This window comes from Labrus bergylta, chromosome 24 (assembly GCF_963930695.1).
Source record: "Labrus bergylta chromosome 24, fLabBer1.1, whole genome shotgun sequence".
Taxonomy (NCBI): domain Eukaryota; kingdom Metazoa; phylum Chordata; class Actinopteri; order Labriformes; family Labridae; genus Labrus; species Labrus bergylta.
In genome coordinates, this window is record NC_089218.1 from 12,114,499 (window position 1) to 12,133,117 (window position 18,619).

Below are 18,619 nucleotides of genomic sequence, written 5' to 3' on the forward strand. Positions count from 1 at the left end.
CCTGCTCTCCTGCTAATTCTCACACATTCACTCACTCTGTGTGTCTGCACGCACTAAGACTGTGTCTGTCTAACCCTAACCCACGCACATTAACATACAGCCTCTCAAACACCCTGGACACGTTCAGATCCACACACAAAGACAGGGCCGATGGTATGCACAGGTGAGCTGGGCTTGCCTGTGGAGCTAACAGCTGGATTTTCAAATAGAAAGGAGTTATAAATGTGCAGTTAAAATCTTTCTCTAACACATTTCCTGACATCACAAGTCTGAGTCTTGATTAGGGAACATGTGAAAACACATTTTTTATATTCAGACACGTAGGTTGCGCCTAGAGTAGCGTGCTCTCTCACAGGCATTAATGCATACAAAAGTGAATCTTGCTCATGGGAATATAGTGACACACACACACACACACACACACACACACACACACACTGTATACAGATGTGGATGGATTACCTGCTTTAGATGAGATTGTTTGCTACATGCCTCTATTCCATTCATGCTTCAGTGCTCAGTTTTCCATTATCTCACATTTGATACATACATGGGCTATAGTGTGTGTGTGTGTGTGTGTGTGTGTGTGTGTGTGTGTGTGTGTGTGTGTGTGTGTGTGTGTGTGTGTGTGTGTGTGTGTGTGTGTGTGTGTGTGTGTGTGTGTGTGTGTGTGTGTGTGTGTGTGTGTGTGTGTGTGTGTGTGTGTGTGTGTGTGTGTGTGTCTCACCACAGTGCGCTGTTCAACGTGGGACCTTTTAATTAAAGGAGAAGTTTCATTATCAGCTCCATTAGTCAGTGCCTTGCTGGTGTCAACACACACACACACACACACACACACACACACGTGCACACACACACACAAATATACATACGCACAGATGCTGAAGGAGTGCGGTTAGCTGGGCTGGTATAATATTTAACCTGATGTTCTGTTTCAGGGTGAAAGTGTAATTTATTACCTGTAGTAATGGGAAGTGACCCTGTTTCCAGTCAAATGAGAGAGGCGGAGGAGAGCTGTTATTATAAGTCATCATGTCGTCATTTTCATTGTAATGCATGTCACAGGCCACACTGCACCGCTCTGCTACAGAGGAACGCTCAATGTACAGTGGAGGATAATGTCCCTGCCTTATCATCATCTACAAAGCAATTCAGAGTGACTTAAGAAAAACAATACCCTCTTCAAAATCATCATTTATCTCTGTTAAAGGAGGTACTCAAATCCTGTTAACCAATAACACACTGTAAAAAAATAAAAGGTTACAAAGGAAAGTCCTGCAGGGGAATGTTTTAATTGTTAAATTGTTAAAATAATTCCGAGTATAAAGGCAAATTTTGACTTTTAAAAAGGAAACAGACAACACATGGCTCCGGTCAATATCCAAGTTAAACCTGACGAAGCCAAAATACATTCTTACCTCAATTTTCTCAATTCTAATAATTCTAGTGCTGACTAGGAGGTGATTTACGTTTTACGGTTTGATCATCTAGTCCAGCTCATCTCTAGTAGAAAGATAAAAGTAGAGTAGCTTGAAAATATAAGCCTTAAGTCAAGTATAAGTACTTTTTATATATTAACGTTTAGTACATCATTGTGCAAATGGTTACATTTCTACTCTTCTATTGGCTATCTCAATTTTTACACTGATTTACTTTAAATGTTGTACTCATTCTGGAATGAAGGGCTAAATATCATCTGTAGGAAAAAAGGGCCTTTATACTGTATATTATCTTTTAATGTTTCTGACAGGTTAGAGATGCTATTTGATTTATTTGCTTGAAAAAGCTCTGCAGCCTTGAGCTTTGTAAATCCTTCTGAAAAAGCAGTGCAAGTACAAAAATGCTCATCGATGAAGGTCTTTGAAGCTGTTTCCCTTTGTTCCTCACATAGCTGACATTTCAATAAGTCGACAGTGGACTGTGAGGAAGTTTGGACTTCTCCAACAAAAGTAGGAGAACGAGACAGAGTTACAAAAGAAAACTGTTTTTGACAATCACAGGGAAACTGCAAAAAGACACACTCCCATTTGTAAGCTTTCTTTTTAGGATTAGTTATTCATCCACACCATGGCATAGTTATTGGCTTGCTAATTTTGGCTAACCCTATGTCACTTGCTAATCAACCAGGCCAGAAGTGTCCCCTGCTTCATCACCTTGGGACCATCAACATCATCCTTGTTTGAAGAAAAAATGACAGTAATGATGAAGACAGTTAAATCATTTTGACATTTTAAGTAAAAAATAAAAGTATAATTTGAGTAATCAGTTTAAATACGTTGAAGACACTTTTGTCCAGTTTTTGTTGCTGGCTAAGAATGAATGATTGCCTTCTCTGGAGCAGAAAAACATATTGGAAATTTTTGCAACGCAGCTAATACTTCACAGAACACATTTCATTCCAATGCAAGACTTGGATATCAATTAAAAACACCTACTCCCTCAAAATGATTGACAGACCGAAATTAAAACACAAGAGAAAAGTGAAATTCTGGGTGGATGACTCACTCTTTTAGAGAGGATCCACTTTATCTCCTCCATAAAGAATAGAATGGCACTTTTCCTCCTGTTGACAACAGCATCTGTTTTTTTGTTTTGTTTGTTTTGTTGATGGGAAGCAAATGGCAAGCAGCTCCTCAAAAGAGATCACAGTGATGATTTTTGAATAATAGAGAGGGGGTGTTTCCACGAGGGCAACAAGTGGGAGCTCTGCCGACTCACTCCAGTTTGTGGTGTGACGCTGACGACTGGGCGGCAAGGGTCTTTAAGTGGCACGCTGATTGATATGATGAGGATGCAATTAGCCATGAGTGAGATTAGAGGAGTCTCTTATCATGCCAAGCACCACTTGCATTGTGTGTGTGTGTGTGTATGTGTGTGTGTGTGTGAGAGAGAGAGAGAGTAGATTGTAGTGAGATATTTAAAGGATGTTTTGTTGTCTAACACGTCATTGATAACAGAAACAGTTCATAATCCTTCAGAGTGTGGTTTCACTCACTTTTGAAATCGCTGCCACACATCTGACATGACTTTCACTCTGGGATCTCCTCATTGATTTGCCCTCTCAAACATCTATGTATACTCACACACCAATGTGTGCGGCTTCTGTTTCCTGACAGTCTCTGTTTTTCTTCTTCCGGCAGATGAAAGAGAAGACGTTCAGAAGAAGACTTTCACAAAATGGGTAAACTCACAGTTGTCTAAGGTAAGACACTTTCCTGTTATGTTCTCTATCTGCAGTTATCGTAGTCCTCAATGTCCCCCCTCATACATACATAGTCAGGAATGCACATAGCATACATGGATTGGAAATATGTCAGTCGTATTGTCAGAAAGTTCTACTTCTAGGGATCTTCATATAGTTGTGCTGGTATGACTTTACGCTGGTAATGTTAGAGTATGTTTTGATTAGTTTAGTTTAGTATAACTATCCGTAGGAGCTTCAACAAATAGCTTCTAGATTTTTTTTTCTCTCTCTGCACATATCTGTGTATCTCCTGATTTTTTTTGGCCGAGGCCCATTGCTTTGAAAATGGCCTCTAAATGGAAAAGTTATCATCCAAAGAAGGGTTGCTTTGTGAGGTCGTATTGCCTCTTTCAGTCGGCCATGCACTCAGAAACTGTTTGGATTGTGGTTTTGGGGGAGCTGGGAAACGTATTCCTTATGTGCTGCCTTTCTCACTCTTCTGTCACCTTCAGTTCCTTTCTCCATGCAAATCCCACTCCTGTCCCTTCCTCTGTTTTTGTTTTTACTTGTTATTTATTACCGCTCTCTAAAATCGCGCAGGAAGAAAGGATGTGTGGTTGTTTTTTTGTTTTTTTTTACTATGCCAGCGTCTCCTACCTCCTTTAATCTTGGGATGTTTACTGTTCGTCTTTGAGAGTCACAGACAATTTTTTAGAGGCATTTCCTTTTTATGGCTGTGATTCAGACACACACAAACAAACAGAGGTTATTCCCACCACGTCTTTCCTCTCAGGAGAGTCGCTTCAGTAAAGCTGAGGATGAAGAAAAACCCAGAGGCAGGAGAGTGTTTCACACTTTACAGGTTTCCTTTCCTCTTGTGATCCCACAGGTCGCTTTTGGGATTGTTTGAAGAAAGTATGAGCTCTATTTTCCTAAAAAGCACTTTGCTATTATTTCTCTTTCATGTTGCTGGATTTTTGTTTGGTGCACTTTGTTGTCCTGTAACTCAGTTATTTGCCCCTCGTGGGGACTGAATCCATTGTTTGGAATTTATTTTTAATTACATTTCAGTGTTTTTGGGTGTGTGTTTGTTTGTGCCGTGTGTGTATTTTGTGCATGCCAACACATCAGCGCTATTCCTATTTTCAAAGTTGATTACAAGGGCACTAGAGGTGTGCCGTTGCCATGGCGATGGAGACTTAGGTGAGTGTGTGCATGTTGCTGCTCATTTGTGAGTATGCGTGTGTGAAACAGAGTCTGATCTGAAGCAGGTGATTTAAGCCAAGAGAGGGACAGACACTCTTTTCTCTCCTCCACTTTGCTCGTCACTTCTTTCCCATCATTCCTGCCTTTCCTTTTTACTCCTCACCTTCACTTCAGTCTTTTATCTCCTACTTCCTTTTTTCCTTTTTTTTCACTTCTCACCATCTTTGTCTCCCCTTTTCTCTTCCCTTTGTTCTGTTCCTTTAATCATCTTTTTTATTTGTCTTTCCTTTTCTCCCCTCTCTTCCTTTGTCGCCCCCTTTTCTTCTTCATCTGTCCTTCTGACCTTTCCTTTCAAACCCTGCTCTGTCTTGTCCTTTATTTTCCATTTTTTCATCTCTTGTCCTTTCCTTTTCAAATCTGTCCTCTCATGGCCTTTCCTGTCCTGTTATTTACTGTCCATGCCCTGCATCTCATGTCCTTTCCTGTACTTTTCTTGACTTTAAACATCTTTTCTCTTCTGTCATTTCCTGTCCCGTGCTTTTCAAGTCTATCCTCAGATGACCTTTTCAGTTCTCCCTTTTGTCCTTCACTTTCCAAATATGTCTCCTCCTGTCCTTCTCTTCCAATCACTCCTGTTTCCTGTCCATTTCTTCACAGCCTTTCCTTCCACTCAACTCCACTCCAGTCTTTTCCGTTCCAAGCCATTCCTCATCTGTCCTTTTGTGTAAAATCTGTCCTTTTTCTTTCAATCCTTTTATCATCATGTATTCTCTTGACCTTTCTGCTCCTTTCCTCTCCTCTTGTCTGGGTTCCTCTCCTGTGTCCTTACCTCAACTTATGTCCTTAACTTCTTTTTTCTTTACCTGCCCACTCCTTACCTTTTCTTTCTTATCCTGTTCTTTCTGTTCTCGTGAACTCCTCTCCTCTTCTCTTTCCCTGTTTTCTCTTGTCTTCCTACTCCCTTTCCCTGTCGAGTCCTCTCCTCTCCTCCCGTTTCCCCTCCTGTCCTCCCACCCTCCCTGATCCCCTCTAACCATGACTAAGAGAGGAGAGAAGCAGGAGAGGAATTTGAAACTTGTAGGCGAGGAGATAGATACGAAGAGGGGATGGAGATAGGCAGGAGAGGAAGAGATCCCCTCATCCATCCAGACTCAGCGAAGCATAATGAATACCCCATCCTAGATAGATGAGTCTCTGCCAAGTGTACACACACACACACACACACACACACACACACACACACACACACACACACACACACACACACACACACACACAGGCCTCGGGAGAGAAAGAAGATAGTGAGACAGCAGATGGGAGGAAGTAAGATAGGAGGACAGAAAATGAAAGGAGATAGGGAAGGAGACAAGGATTTGAAGGATGAGGAAACATGAGTGAAGCAATGAAAATGAGTGAAAGGAAAACAAAAGTTCAGACAGCGACAGGAAAAGAGAGCAACAGGGTTATGGCGAGAGATGGACGGTGTGGTTATCGACAGGCTTGAGAAATATGGAGAAAAAAATCTGTCAGAGAAGCAGCTTGCTGTCTGATTTTAGTGTGATTTGCTACTCAGCAAACCATAAAAAGAGGCACTTCAGGAATATGAGGATCCATCACCAGGGTAGGAAACTGATATCCTTTTTTTCTTGTTTACCAATCACAGCTGGTACTTTATTCAAGGGTGTGAGCAGCCGATTCCATTACAGTGTAGCACACACTTAAAACTGTCATTTCATTTTCTGACGCTTGGGTTTGAATTAATCCTGTTGTCTGTTTTTACATGTCGGCTTGGTGTTTCCTATATTTCCCAGAATTCCATCCAAGAAGCAGCAGGTGACATGTTTGTGCTTGTTAGGATGCAGTTTATCAGGGAATAAGAAAGCTATATCTGGGCTTGACTCATGTTTTATGACTCTACATTTACCATTTTAACACTGCCACTATTTTCCTCTGTTAAGGCACTCAGGATGGGAAGCTTAATAATCCCTCAAGAAAAATATTATAATCACCATGCCATGTCCAAGATTGATCATCATAGAAGGTCAAACTGAGGCACATGGGGCTGTATTAAATGATAGATGACACATGATAGCAGAGCGGGGCACACGTCTGTTAATTATAAGCTTTAATCTTTTTATCATTTTTAAGGTGGACTTTATTTTGAAAAACAATTATGGAAACCTTTGACGTCTGCTAAATGGGGTTTCCGTAGTTGTCCAAACCTTGCTCTTACATGATTTGATGGCTCACAGACAACCTGAGAAAGAAAACACCACCTCCTGTACTTTATTCCTCCTGTGCTTATTGAATAAAGAGCCAAAATGCCCTTCTCTGCCCCATGTGCTTTTAGGTACTTCCTGAGCCGCTTCAGAGGGAAGACATTGGTGATATCTTATTCTGTAACTGTGGCTAACCTGAGTACTTCACAGGAAACTCAAGAAAATTATTCCTGCAACCATGGCTCCATATATTCAGTTTAAAAGAAGACGTGTAACAACATAGAGATCACATTTCACCTTCATAAAAGCCTGGTAAATGGGTTTCTGCATCAGATAGGTTAAGTGTTATGTTGCCTCTGTACACCCAGGGTCCCGGGATCTGTTCTGTATAAGTCACATTTTTGAGTTTCATGGCTTTCAGTTATACAAGAGTGCAGGGGATGCTCACCGGATTGAGTGGAAGTTAAGCTTCAAGCGAAAATCTATAGATCATGAATTGTTTTACACAAGTGGTCAAGGACAGCTCCTATCAGCAGCAGGGAAGTTGTTTAGTAAAGCACAATGTGAGAGGTGAGTGCAAACAACTCATGTCACTGCTTCTTAAAGCTGATCTTTGCTATATCACTACATTAGACTGCTTACACCCAGAAGGATTCTCAGTTGTATTTATTCATCTTACTGTATGTATGGTGATTGCATATCACACTACTCTCAACAGTGTCTTTATTACTGCAGTTTTCTTTCATGGGCTTTCGCTGCTTTTCTCCCCTACTTTTGCAGAAGGAGGATTACTTCACATTAGCTGCAAATTGGTGTTTTAATTATTCATACTTGTTTGTTCATAGTGTGATCAAACTGCATGTCTAAAAGTTTCAATTCACGCTTGAGAGAAGATAAAGTGTTGACGTTCAACTTCTGTGTTTTAAGTCTTGATTCAGTGTTCAAATATTCATACTAGTTTCTACTCCAAACAGGTGCATGTTTTGATATTCTCATTGAAATTATGAGGGACAAAAAAGGACTAAAGTATAAATAAATAAATAAATGTTGGGAGAAATGCATACAATAATGTATAAATAAATAATTAATTAAATAAATGCATCAATGAATATATAAATAAATATATACATGCTGAAAACAATACATCAATGAATAAATAATAAATACACTTTGTTAATGAAAAAGGCTATTTATATATTTTTACATGTATTTATTCATTTATTAGCGTATTTCATACAGTTATATATGTATCAATGCATACATTTCCACATTAATTGAATTATTAATTTATTTCCATATTTTTACATTTATACATCTATTTATTTCTGTGTCCAGGTCGTAAGAGGAAAAGTATTTATGTAAATTTGCTTCTGTCTGTTTTTCAAAATTGACCAATCTTACTTCAGTAACGTTAGGATGGCCCACTTAATTTACATACTTACTTTTCCTTGTACAACATGGACACAGAAATACATAAATAAATGTATGAATATATTTATTTATATATGAATTTCTATATGAATTGTTGCATTTATTTATATATATATATATATATATATATATATTTATTGATGCATTTATTTATTTAATTATTTATTTATTTATTTATACATTATTGTATACATTTCTCCCAACATTTATTTTTTTATTTTTTTATTTATACTTTGGTCATTTTTTGTCCCTCATACGAAATAGCAGTTTGAAAGTAAAGCGCCAGATCAAGACCAAATCTTATGTCATGTTCTTAGCTCACGGCTCCGTCCATATAACATGATTATCTCTCCTCAATCACTGTTGTCAGATTCATCAAAGTCCTCTGTCTATTGGAAGAATATGTATATATACATTTTGAAGTACCGTATGTCCTCCATTTTAACCAAATGGTTAAAAAATGGTCCTAGTATTTAATTTGAGGTCAATAAATGTAAGGTTAGGGTGCTGTCTTTTGTAAGTGTTCAATGATGAACCCATGAAACAGACTGTGCATTACGTTAGGAGTTATTCAGCAGAGGTCAGACAAAACAAAACATGAATGACAAACTCTTCACGTTAACAGTCTTTTATAATATGTTAGCAGGTACAGCCTTCACATTCCTTTCTGTTTGGGTACACTTCTAAAAAAGAAGACATTACCTTTACTTGAAACTGTCAAACATTAACATTTCTTCAGCCTCAGCAAATCATATTTCCTTTTCAGCTCACAACATACACGTAGCTCCTCTCCAAACATCTGCTGCAATTAAATTAAACAAGAAGTATCCTTAGATGGTAGACCGATTTTAAATAATATAACCACAAAATGACCAAGATGAATGAGTTCATGAAAATTCATATTAACAGCAGTTATTTCATTTTTTCTTCAGTAAGTTTAGAATGGATAAATGAAAAAACTAGAAATGGATGACTAAGGGGGGAGGACTGCATTCGTCCAGTTCCTGGTGTTAATTTCACACCCCGGCTGTCACTGTTTGCTCAGGTCTTCAAAAACAGCAGAAAACTTTGATAGAGGAGGAGAGGAGAGAACAGAGAGCAGGAGAGGACACAGGAGCTTAGGAAAGAAAAGACTAAGACAAGTTAAATCTAATGGAGATATGAACGTGGAACAAGCTTTCAGAGGTGACAAGGGCATCAATTTCTCCTTTTAGTATTCCGGTTTGCTTCTTTATGCTGATGATACAAGCGTAATATTGTTGAATAATTCCCCCCACAGCGGTAATGATACAGAAAGATAATGAAACAGCACTTTCAGAAAACGTTTTAGAGCAGAACTAATTGCACAGTCCTCTTCTTGTTATGTGAGTCATCACTCTTTATCTACTTTTAGTCTTCGCCTGTGTAGCTTTGCTGTTGTTTTTGAATAAAGAAAAAACAGTAGGATATGGAAAGTGCTGAAAGCTTTGAGGTCTAGGCAGGAAAGCTGCACGAACAGAGGACTTGGCGGCATCAAAAAGCTCATTTTCTGGGTCTTAATTTATGCATTTATGATCCCAATAAACAGTCCAGGAGGTCCAATTAAAGGTCCTGTGAGCAGTTTCTTTTAGCTGGTTATGAAGCAGACTGAAACTAATCCTGAAGCCTCTATATGACCTACAAAAGACAACTAGAGAAGTAAGGTGGAGGATTTCTTTATAGTTATTTTATGTGCCTGTTGGCCCTGTTGTGGGATGAGGGGATTAACAGCACACAGTAGAAACAGCCTTTTTTAATCTTTTAGATTCACTGAGTTGCACACTTGACATTTAAAATAAACTCCTTGCACATGTACCGGACAAAATCCACAAAGACTTAAATCCTAATATGTCCATAGGGGGTGCTAAAGTCAACATAAATTAAAAGTTCCACACATGAGCTTTAAGTAACATCCCTTATTTTCTGACTAAGACATGAAGTCCACATAAGGTTAAAAGAATACTTTTACATTTTTGGTACAACACACTTATTTTCTTTCTTGCCCAGAGTGAAGAGCTCAGATTGATTGATTGATTCAGAGGTCCTGTTTGTATGTGAATTAGCAATGGTTCATAAAAAAATGGGATCAAGTTTAATAGGTTTTTTTTTAGGGATTCTGAGTGTCTGATTGGCAGCTCTTCCAGTAAAAAAAAAGCTTTGTGTTTCAAACGATGCACCTGTATGCAGCTCTGCTTTTTAATGTGTTTCCACTTTTCTCTCAGTCATGCATGAGAAGGTTCAATTTATGGAAACTCCACCAACAACAGCCAGGTTTATTAAGCTGTTGACTTGCTGTTGGGGGAGTGTCAGTTTGAGTTCATTCTTCTCAAGTGGAAACCAGTTGATTAAATCCAACACGCTGTCCGTAAAAGGAAAACAAAAACATTAGTGTTCATGCTCATTTGCATATCACAAGGTGAGTAGGTCATAAACAACTTTTCTCCATCATGTTCTCTTCAATGTTTTTTTTTCTCCAGGAGTAACATAAATCTTGGCTATTCCAAGTATGACATTACTGTATCTATGCATTTGTCATCATGGCTGTTCTTCGGGCAGTGGTCTGCATGCTTGTTAAAACTGGCTGAGCAACAGTGGTCAGTCTTTCCTCACATCGTTAAGTAGATGAAATATTTAACTGAGGAGTGATGCCACATATGTAGATGTAACCTTGGTTATTATCAGTCACCTGATTGAGCCTTCCTTCTATCAATAGAAAGACTTGAACAAAAAGTAGATTTACCTTCATATATATTCTGCAGGACTGTTAGAGCTTTCATTGTTTCTACAGATTATTATAAGAAAAGGTTTCAGGAGCTTAAATCCACCGAATATGAAGAAAACCTCTTTTTCTTTTCAGCCTTTTTCATACTTCCTGCTATGGAGATGACATTTGTTCACTACACTTTATTACATTCATATTAAGTTTTTATGTAATGCTTATTATTTGATGTTATAATGTTTGACTGTATTTGATGATTTATAGAAATGAACAGATCTTCACTCTGTTATTGAATATCACATGATAAAGAAAAGCTTCAGCAAAGCTCTGGCGATGTAGGAAACATGGTGGAGAGGTGACCATGCTGTTTGTTTTATAGATTTTCATGATGAAGGTCACCATCTCTTTATTATTCCACACAGACCTGATAGCTTCATCTCTTCATTGTGAGCTTAAGGAGACGGACTCCTCTAATCGACAAGCAGATCTTTCAATCATCATAATCGTTCTCAGATATGACAATATGACTTTGGTGAGATAATTACAGTTCTACATTTAGAAAAAAATACTTTTTAAAGAAATAACATTAAAAGTCAGATTGAATTTGGCCTCCACATGAATTCTCTTGAAGCTGCAGACACAAACAAACATACTGTACAAACATACTGTCCAGGGGTTGTCATACTTTGAGTTTCTCAATGGAGAGGTCAAACTAGTTACAAGCCACCAGGGAGAAAGTCATCTACAATGATTAAAGGTGTTTGTATACTTGTCTGACCAGCGTTTAGATGTGGAACTGAGCTCTCTCAGAGTCACTGTTACTTCACCAGAATCTGAACTTTGAGGTTCACTTCTGTTGTGACTGTAAACGCTGTATTAAGATACCAACATCAGTCCCAATCAGATCATCATGCATCATGCTTAAAGTTGTTCTGTTGGTCAGCTCACCTGTGCTGAAGAGTCCACATCGTCATCTGCTCTGTTGATCCACATCATCATCTGCTCTGTTGATCCACATCAGCACTCACACTGCTGACTGAGAAGGCTGCTCGCATTAACCCCACAAGTAGCAAACAGGAACTTTCAATTGAAATGCTCATGGAAGTTGTACTGCATTCAGTGGGTTGAGTTCAAGTAAATGCTGTGTTGGACAACTTCAGATTCATCTCTCCCTCCAATTCTAACTTTACAGAATCAGGTCAGGTCAGGGACTTCCTGCACTGGGGAAACAGCCCTCAGACGAATCGACAACAGTCTTCACTCTACTCCAATTTCAGCATGAAAGTTAAAAAAAACAACAAAAAATCACATCAAAAAGCTAATTGTTTTACACAAGTTATAAGTAAATGGAAAATGAGTGGAGAGGGCGGCGGGTTTTATCATCATCCGGCCATAGAGACAAAGAAGAAGTAAAGCTCACAGGTGGAGCAAATTAAAAAGCTTCCCAAGATAATCTTAATATTCACCTCTTCACCTTAAACTGATTTGGTGAAGAGTGTTTCCCCTGATTGAACTGTGTCTGCCTTCACTATTCCTCTTGAATAATGGCAAAAAAAATCAATCAGAGGTAGTGAAAGCAGGCATGCTAATCCGCTCCTTCAAAATAAAAGCCTATTATTAGTCTATATTCTGAAAAAAAAAAAAAAGGACATGACCGCGTCCCCAAAAAGTTTGAAACTTGAACTGAAACTTTGTGATTACAAATTCCGCATTGTCATTATTGTCTACCATTTTCAAAGATGGAATGGTAATCCAGTCAACCAAGGTCACAGTCCTCCATTAGAGCTTTTACTGCTTTAGTTGAAGGTATAAATACATGATAATGTTGATTTGTGCTTATCACTCATTTCACCTTGAGATGTTTGGGATGGACGGCAGAGCACAGGATGGTTTTTTTGTGTCGTTCATCTCCTTGGAAACAGCTTTTCAAATCAATTAGCCTCTCTGCTTTCAAAAACAAACACCTTTTATTTGTTGTAATCCGCTCAGAGATGGAGACAATACAAGCACCTGAAGGTACAATTTCAAGGTTTTCACAGCACATGACGTTTTCTTTTTAGCCAGAAATCTGCGTGAAACCTTGTGATTTAGTCATGAGTCACCTAATCTTGAAAAAACCCCCCAAAAAAACCATGTATGTGGAGGTAGTGAGGGCAACTGAATCAGTTGGATTGTGTTGTAAAGCTGACAAACAAGACACCATATTAAATGCTGCTGCTAAGAGTCGGGAAAAATCTGTCTGGAAACGAGAAAAAGCAGCATCATTGACTGTAAAATGGCTGTTTTTGTTATTTTTCCCCGTGTCTGTCTGTGTTTAAATTCTCGCTTGTCGCTCATGGAGACAAAAATGCTCAGGGAAATGAATTAAATAGATCCATTTCACAGCTTCCTGCTTGTGAATTGATAGCAGTGTGTTGTGCTGCTCACCTCTGTAGAGCGTCTGTGTTCACATCTTGTCAGAAGAAACTCTCAAATGTCTTGTTTGTTTCCTTTGTTGTTTTTATTGTGGTTACAGGGCTGCTCTGTGAAGACACAATCTGTTGTATTAGATATTCAGCCCTTCTTGTTAATGTGCCGATAGAAGCTGGGACTCACCTACAACGTCATCTCCATTTTCTCCATGAAAATACTGCAAAAACAGCTCCACTCTTTGAGATACTATTGGTCCACTGTGCTGCTTTATTCACCAACAAATACTGGTACTTTTGGTGCTGACTTGTGAGGGTGACAACGTTGAATTGTTTGGTCTAGGAGCACACGTCTGTAGTTCATTGACAACCTGTTTTACCATACACAAGAGTCCATAAGTTATGAAGCTCGACGTAAGTGATTAACCAATTTTAAAAACGGCACAGGCCCAAGCTGGCTGTTGTGTCAATTATCTTGTGACAGTTTAATCAAACTTTATGTTAGATTAATTAGAAGCACTCTTTGGGCTTTGGGGGCTCAGGAATTCTGACAGAAATATTCATTATTCTGTCGTTCTTTACAGTGAATGCCATCGGAGGGTTATTGTAAAAGAAAACTTGTGTTATACGTCAGTAAAAAGAAAAAAACAGCAGCGTGTCATAGCAGACATTCATCTGCCACCAGCTCCTGCCAGAAAAACCAAGACGTAACCATTAAAAGTGTCACATCGACTGTTATCTCAGTCGAATACAGACACTGCCAGAATGAAGATAAGTGGTCTGTAGGAGGATTGAAGTAATTTGCACAGAGTGATCCTTCTCAGGCGGCTGTTTACCAGATCTCTAAAATACAAGGTTGTCCCCCTGTCCGCAGACCGGATTGTGTGGATTGTGTACCATTTTCTTTTTGTCCTCTGACCTGTTGGAAAATTCAATTACAGTAGCTGACACCTTAAAACAACCCTGCTTTATGATTTGTTTTCATAGCTGATGGAGGGTTTGTATCTGACACCGGGGATAGAGGGCAAATACAGGTGACAAACACTGTGCCATTTAACGGGGTTGTCTTATTAAAGTGTTGTCCAAACAGTGGGCATGGAAAGGAAAGATATGACATTCATGGAAAAATGAAAGGATAAAGCACTCTGAATGCAGACGGCATTTACAGTCCTGTTCTACTTTATATATAAATTCTCTCTCTCTATATATATATATATATATATATTCTATAAAAAGAGTCAAATTAAAACATACAGAGGTCATACTGCTACCACTGTAAGGCAGCTAGGATTTCCTTTATCAAACAAGATTATTTCTCTTAAAATCCATCAAGAAATAATTCCAGAAAAGTATCCTTGAACAACTTAAATCTCCGCTCAATGTCGTCCGGTTCCTCTGCAACAGATAAATCTATCACAACAAACTTCTCATGTTGACAACTTTGATGTTGTCGCTTTAAGTTGTCTCTAACTGACTGATTGTCTTTTTCTGCGTGTTTCCGTTTCCACCAGATGAAATGATAGCGCATGACTGATGTAACACAGATGTTATTTTTATCTCATCGTGTGATGCTGAAGTTTGGCACCTTCACCGACTTGACAGCAATTAGCAGCTGAAGTCATGGACCGCCTCAAAGTTGCAAGATTGCTTTAGTTATTTTTAACATCTACTGTGACATGAAAAAATTAAAAAATAAAATAAAGGGTTAATTAATAGAAAATCACAGCCCTATTTTACTTTGAATATCTGGTTTGGTGTATTTTTAGTTTATTCCATCACAGTAGGATAGCAAATTTACACATTTCTAATTAAAGAAGGCGTGTGCTGGAGTCTGAGGCCGTTGATCTGACTTGAGCTCCTGCTGAGTGTGGGTGATGACTGTCAGGACGCCACGACAAGCACCTACACAAGCTGTAATCTAGAGGAGAGTTGAAAATCAACGCCTACAGCGAGCAGACATGAGTGGACTGTGACAGACACTCAAAAGGCACAGGTAAACCTTTTACTGGGGCAGGTTTACTCAGTGCTCACACACACAGAACACATGTCCTTGTCATAGATTTAAGAGTCTAAAATGAATAGCTAACCTCTAAGCTTCACCTGATTCAAACTCTCAGCTCAGCAACGGCCTGCTTTCACCTTTAGAGGACAGAAAAGGCAAAGTGTTCCAAGCTTAGAAGATATCCTTGTATGTGTGCAGAGAAATTGTGGGAAAATAAAATATTAACACGCACATGCATGCTAGAAATGAGTCAGCTGTGTTTGGCAGTCTGCTCACACTAGACGAGTTGATATTAATGATGCAATGAAGATACAAACGAGCTGTAGGTATCACATGTATGTGAGCGTTTGTGATGGTGTGTGAGGTAATATTCAGGTCTGTGTCTGAAGAAGACACTCCTGGTGACTCTTGAGAACGGACCAGTGAGTCCCTGTGAGAGCTGTGATACAGGAGCATCAACTCAGAACGCCTGAAGATCTGTTTCATTGTTGGAGCGTACTGGAAGTATAAAGGATGCCGCCTTTTAGTGGACAAGAGAGATCTTTTTTATGGCTGTGAGTGGGCAGGAAGAGCGTGTTGTTGTTTGTGTGTGTTCCTTTTTTTTCCTGCGTCTTGTAAAATCAAAAGTGCATATATGCTTTTTTTTTCATCTTTTTGTTCCTGTTATCTTATCTGTCTTTATCTTTGGTTTTCTTCACTTATTACTGACACCCACACACTCTCTGCAGCCCATTCAAAGAATGCATCCACACACACACACACACACACACACACACACACACACACACACTGCCCTGGTGTGGAAAATGACTCAATAACGGCAGGTCTCGGGACAATGCCGAGAGGCGTAGGTCGGGAGCAGAGAGGAAGATGGGCAGAGGAGGGGAAATAAGGAGAGAATGAGATGAGTGTGTGGGAGAGTCTGAGAATAAAATAAAAGACAAAGAGGGAGCTGGAAAGCAAAATGAGAGAAAATGAGACACTGATAGGAACAGGTTGTCTCCCAGAAGATTGATAACTGAATTTCTTTATTATAGCAAAGTGATTTCTTCTCTTTTCCCCTTCTATATTGGTTTTTCCCTGCACAGTTCTGGGTCATTCTACTTTCTCCCTTCGTTCTTTCCATCTCACTAGTGGTGCTAATACATTTTAGATGCAGGAACAGGGGCTCTTACATGGCAGCCATTGTTGTAATAATGCATGATCGATGCAGGATGAGAGCTTCCTGCATCAGCAGCAGGATGGTAATAATGCAGGAAAGATTCATGACGTCGTTTGTGCATGATGCTGATGTTAAACATGAAGAAGAAAAGTATTTCTCTTAGAAACATGTCTTCTCTTTGCTTACTTACTCTCTATGTCCTTGCCCCATTGCTGTCTTAAACAATTCCTCCTGCTCTTTCTCATAATTACTTACTTCAGTAGGCTTTTCCCTCAGACTTTAAATAATATAATAGTGCTGCTTTGGAGGCCAAATCAAGTGTTGCTGAAAAAATTAGTCCAGATTAGCTGATCTTAAATCAGTTATGACACCTCTAATAAACCGTGTGCATGTGAAGGTCATTCTCAGCGTCTAAGTTAAGTTGAAGCAATGGACCATTTGAAGTTTCGAGCTGTAGCACTGTGGAGGGAACTGAGGTAGAAAATAATTGGTAAGAAACATGTTGCAAAGGTGAGGAATTGATTTGACCTGTAGCATTCAGGCATCCAGGGCAGTGATTCAAACAGGGACGCTTGTACCATTATTGTGTCTGTAAAATTCATCTTTTTAAAAAGATGATTTGGCCACTCGTCCATCCAGCAGCCTTGCTTGTACGTTCAAAGTTACCAGGCGGTATGTGAAAAGAAGTAGCAAAAGAACACATTTGAATCTGATAAGAAAAAGTAAATGCCCCTGAACCCCACAAGTGTACAATCGAGAGTATGAGAGTGTCAAAATGAGCTGAACTCAACAAAGAAAAAGTCCAAATAGACAGTCGAAAGAGGTTTATGAAGAGCAATAAGTTCACTTAAAAAAATAATACACATTACAAATAGTAAGCTCAAAGTAAGGGATGAGTAGTCCAAATAGTGAGCGAGTCAGACATGAACAGTCAGGTCTGGTCTCAGCCCCCCCCAGTGTGTGATAGAATGGATGCAGACCAAATCAGAGCCTGACACTTACACTTCATATGTATGCAACCTATTTTTGTAAATTTAACAGGAAGCCACTTGAGAGCTTCTGTGAATGATTTTGTTTTCAATACAGGGGCTATAAGGACAATATAGATTAGAGACAACGATTAAATGGGGGGGGGGGGTATTTTTTCAGTTGTGCTTAATAACTGTTTATCTTACGAAGTGCTAAATGTCGGTGCAACTTTAACAAATATTTAAAAATGCTTTGTTCTACAGTTTTAAAAATCTAAATGAGGTGATTGTTTGTTGTTGTCATTTGCTTTACCTGCAGCTGTCAAATACTTTTCATGTACCAAAGTAGCAGCCCAACTCTTTATTTTCCCAGCCTGCAGCTTCTTCCTATGTGAAGTCTCCGGCAGCTTGTAATCCTTGACTTATCAGCTGCGATAAAGAACAACCTCCTGGGTATTAACTGCTATCTTCACGTTTAACGCAGCGCTGGTTTGTGATTACTCAAGAGATGTCTCCCTATACTCCCAACAACTCGAATGTGGTTTTGGCCAATGAAGAGCAGAGTCTCCAGTATGGGGACTGAGCTTGTGACCTTTATATGGAACAACCTAATTGACCTCATATCACCCCATGGAGTTGTTTCTCTCAGTAATCAGTTTCTACACCTGATGGCTCTGCTTTTACAGCCATGCAGAGGGATGCTTCGCCACGTTTCTTTTTCACCTTTTTGTTTTAAACATGTTGAATCTCTGTAATATGAGTGATATTAAACATTGTTTAACATTTAAATACATTCACACAAATTAATATGTATGTGTATTTGTGTTTTAGACAGGGAAACCACCTGTGGAGGATCTCTTCTCCGACCTGTGTGATGGACGACGTCTGCTGGAGCTGCTGGAGGGGCTGTCGGGACATGAGCTGGTTAGAAGACACACACACACACACACACACACACACACACACACACACTTACACACTTACACATACACACACAGACTTAAGCCAGAGGATCTGATACAGATGGCTCACATCTTCAAGCTTCTGTGAGGGTTTTTAGTTGATTATGAAACAGAATTAAATTAAAACGGATGTCTCTCTATGACCTAGAGATGCAAACAAGATGATCAGAGAGCAGAGTGATTATTCCTACACAGTTATTTTATATGCTTGTCACCCCTGACGTAGGGTAAGTGTCAGACACGGCGATTAAGAGCACGCTGCAGAAACAGCGCTCGTCAAGATTTTTCATGTCAAAGATGTCAATGTGAGCTAAGTTAGACATTTACAAAAAAAAAAAAG

At 39.1% G+C, this 18,619-nt stretch overlaps 1 protein-coding gene across 2 annotated transcripts in view; it reads left to right on the forward strand.

The window, feature by feature from the left end:
* Positions 1 to 18,619, forward strand: part of dmd (dystrophin) — a 238,097-nt gene that overhangs the window by 65,720 nt on the left and 153,758 nt on the right. For both annotated transcript variants that reach the window (XM_065952214.1, XM_065952213.1), the window contains exons 2-3: positions 3,141 to 3,202; positions 18,149 to 18,241. In XM_065952214.1, the coding sequence (XP_065808286.1) occupies positions 3,141 to 3,202; positions 18,149 to 18,241 (155 nt within the window). The remainder of the gene's footprint in view (positions 1 to 3,140; positions 3,203 to 18,148; positions 18,242 to 18,619) is intronic.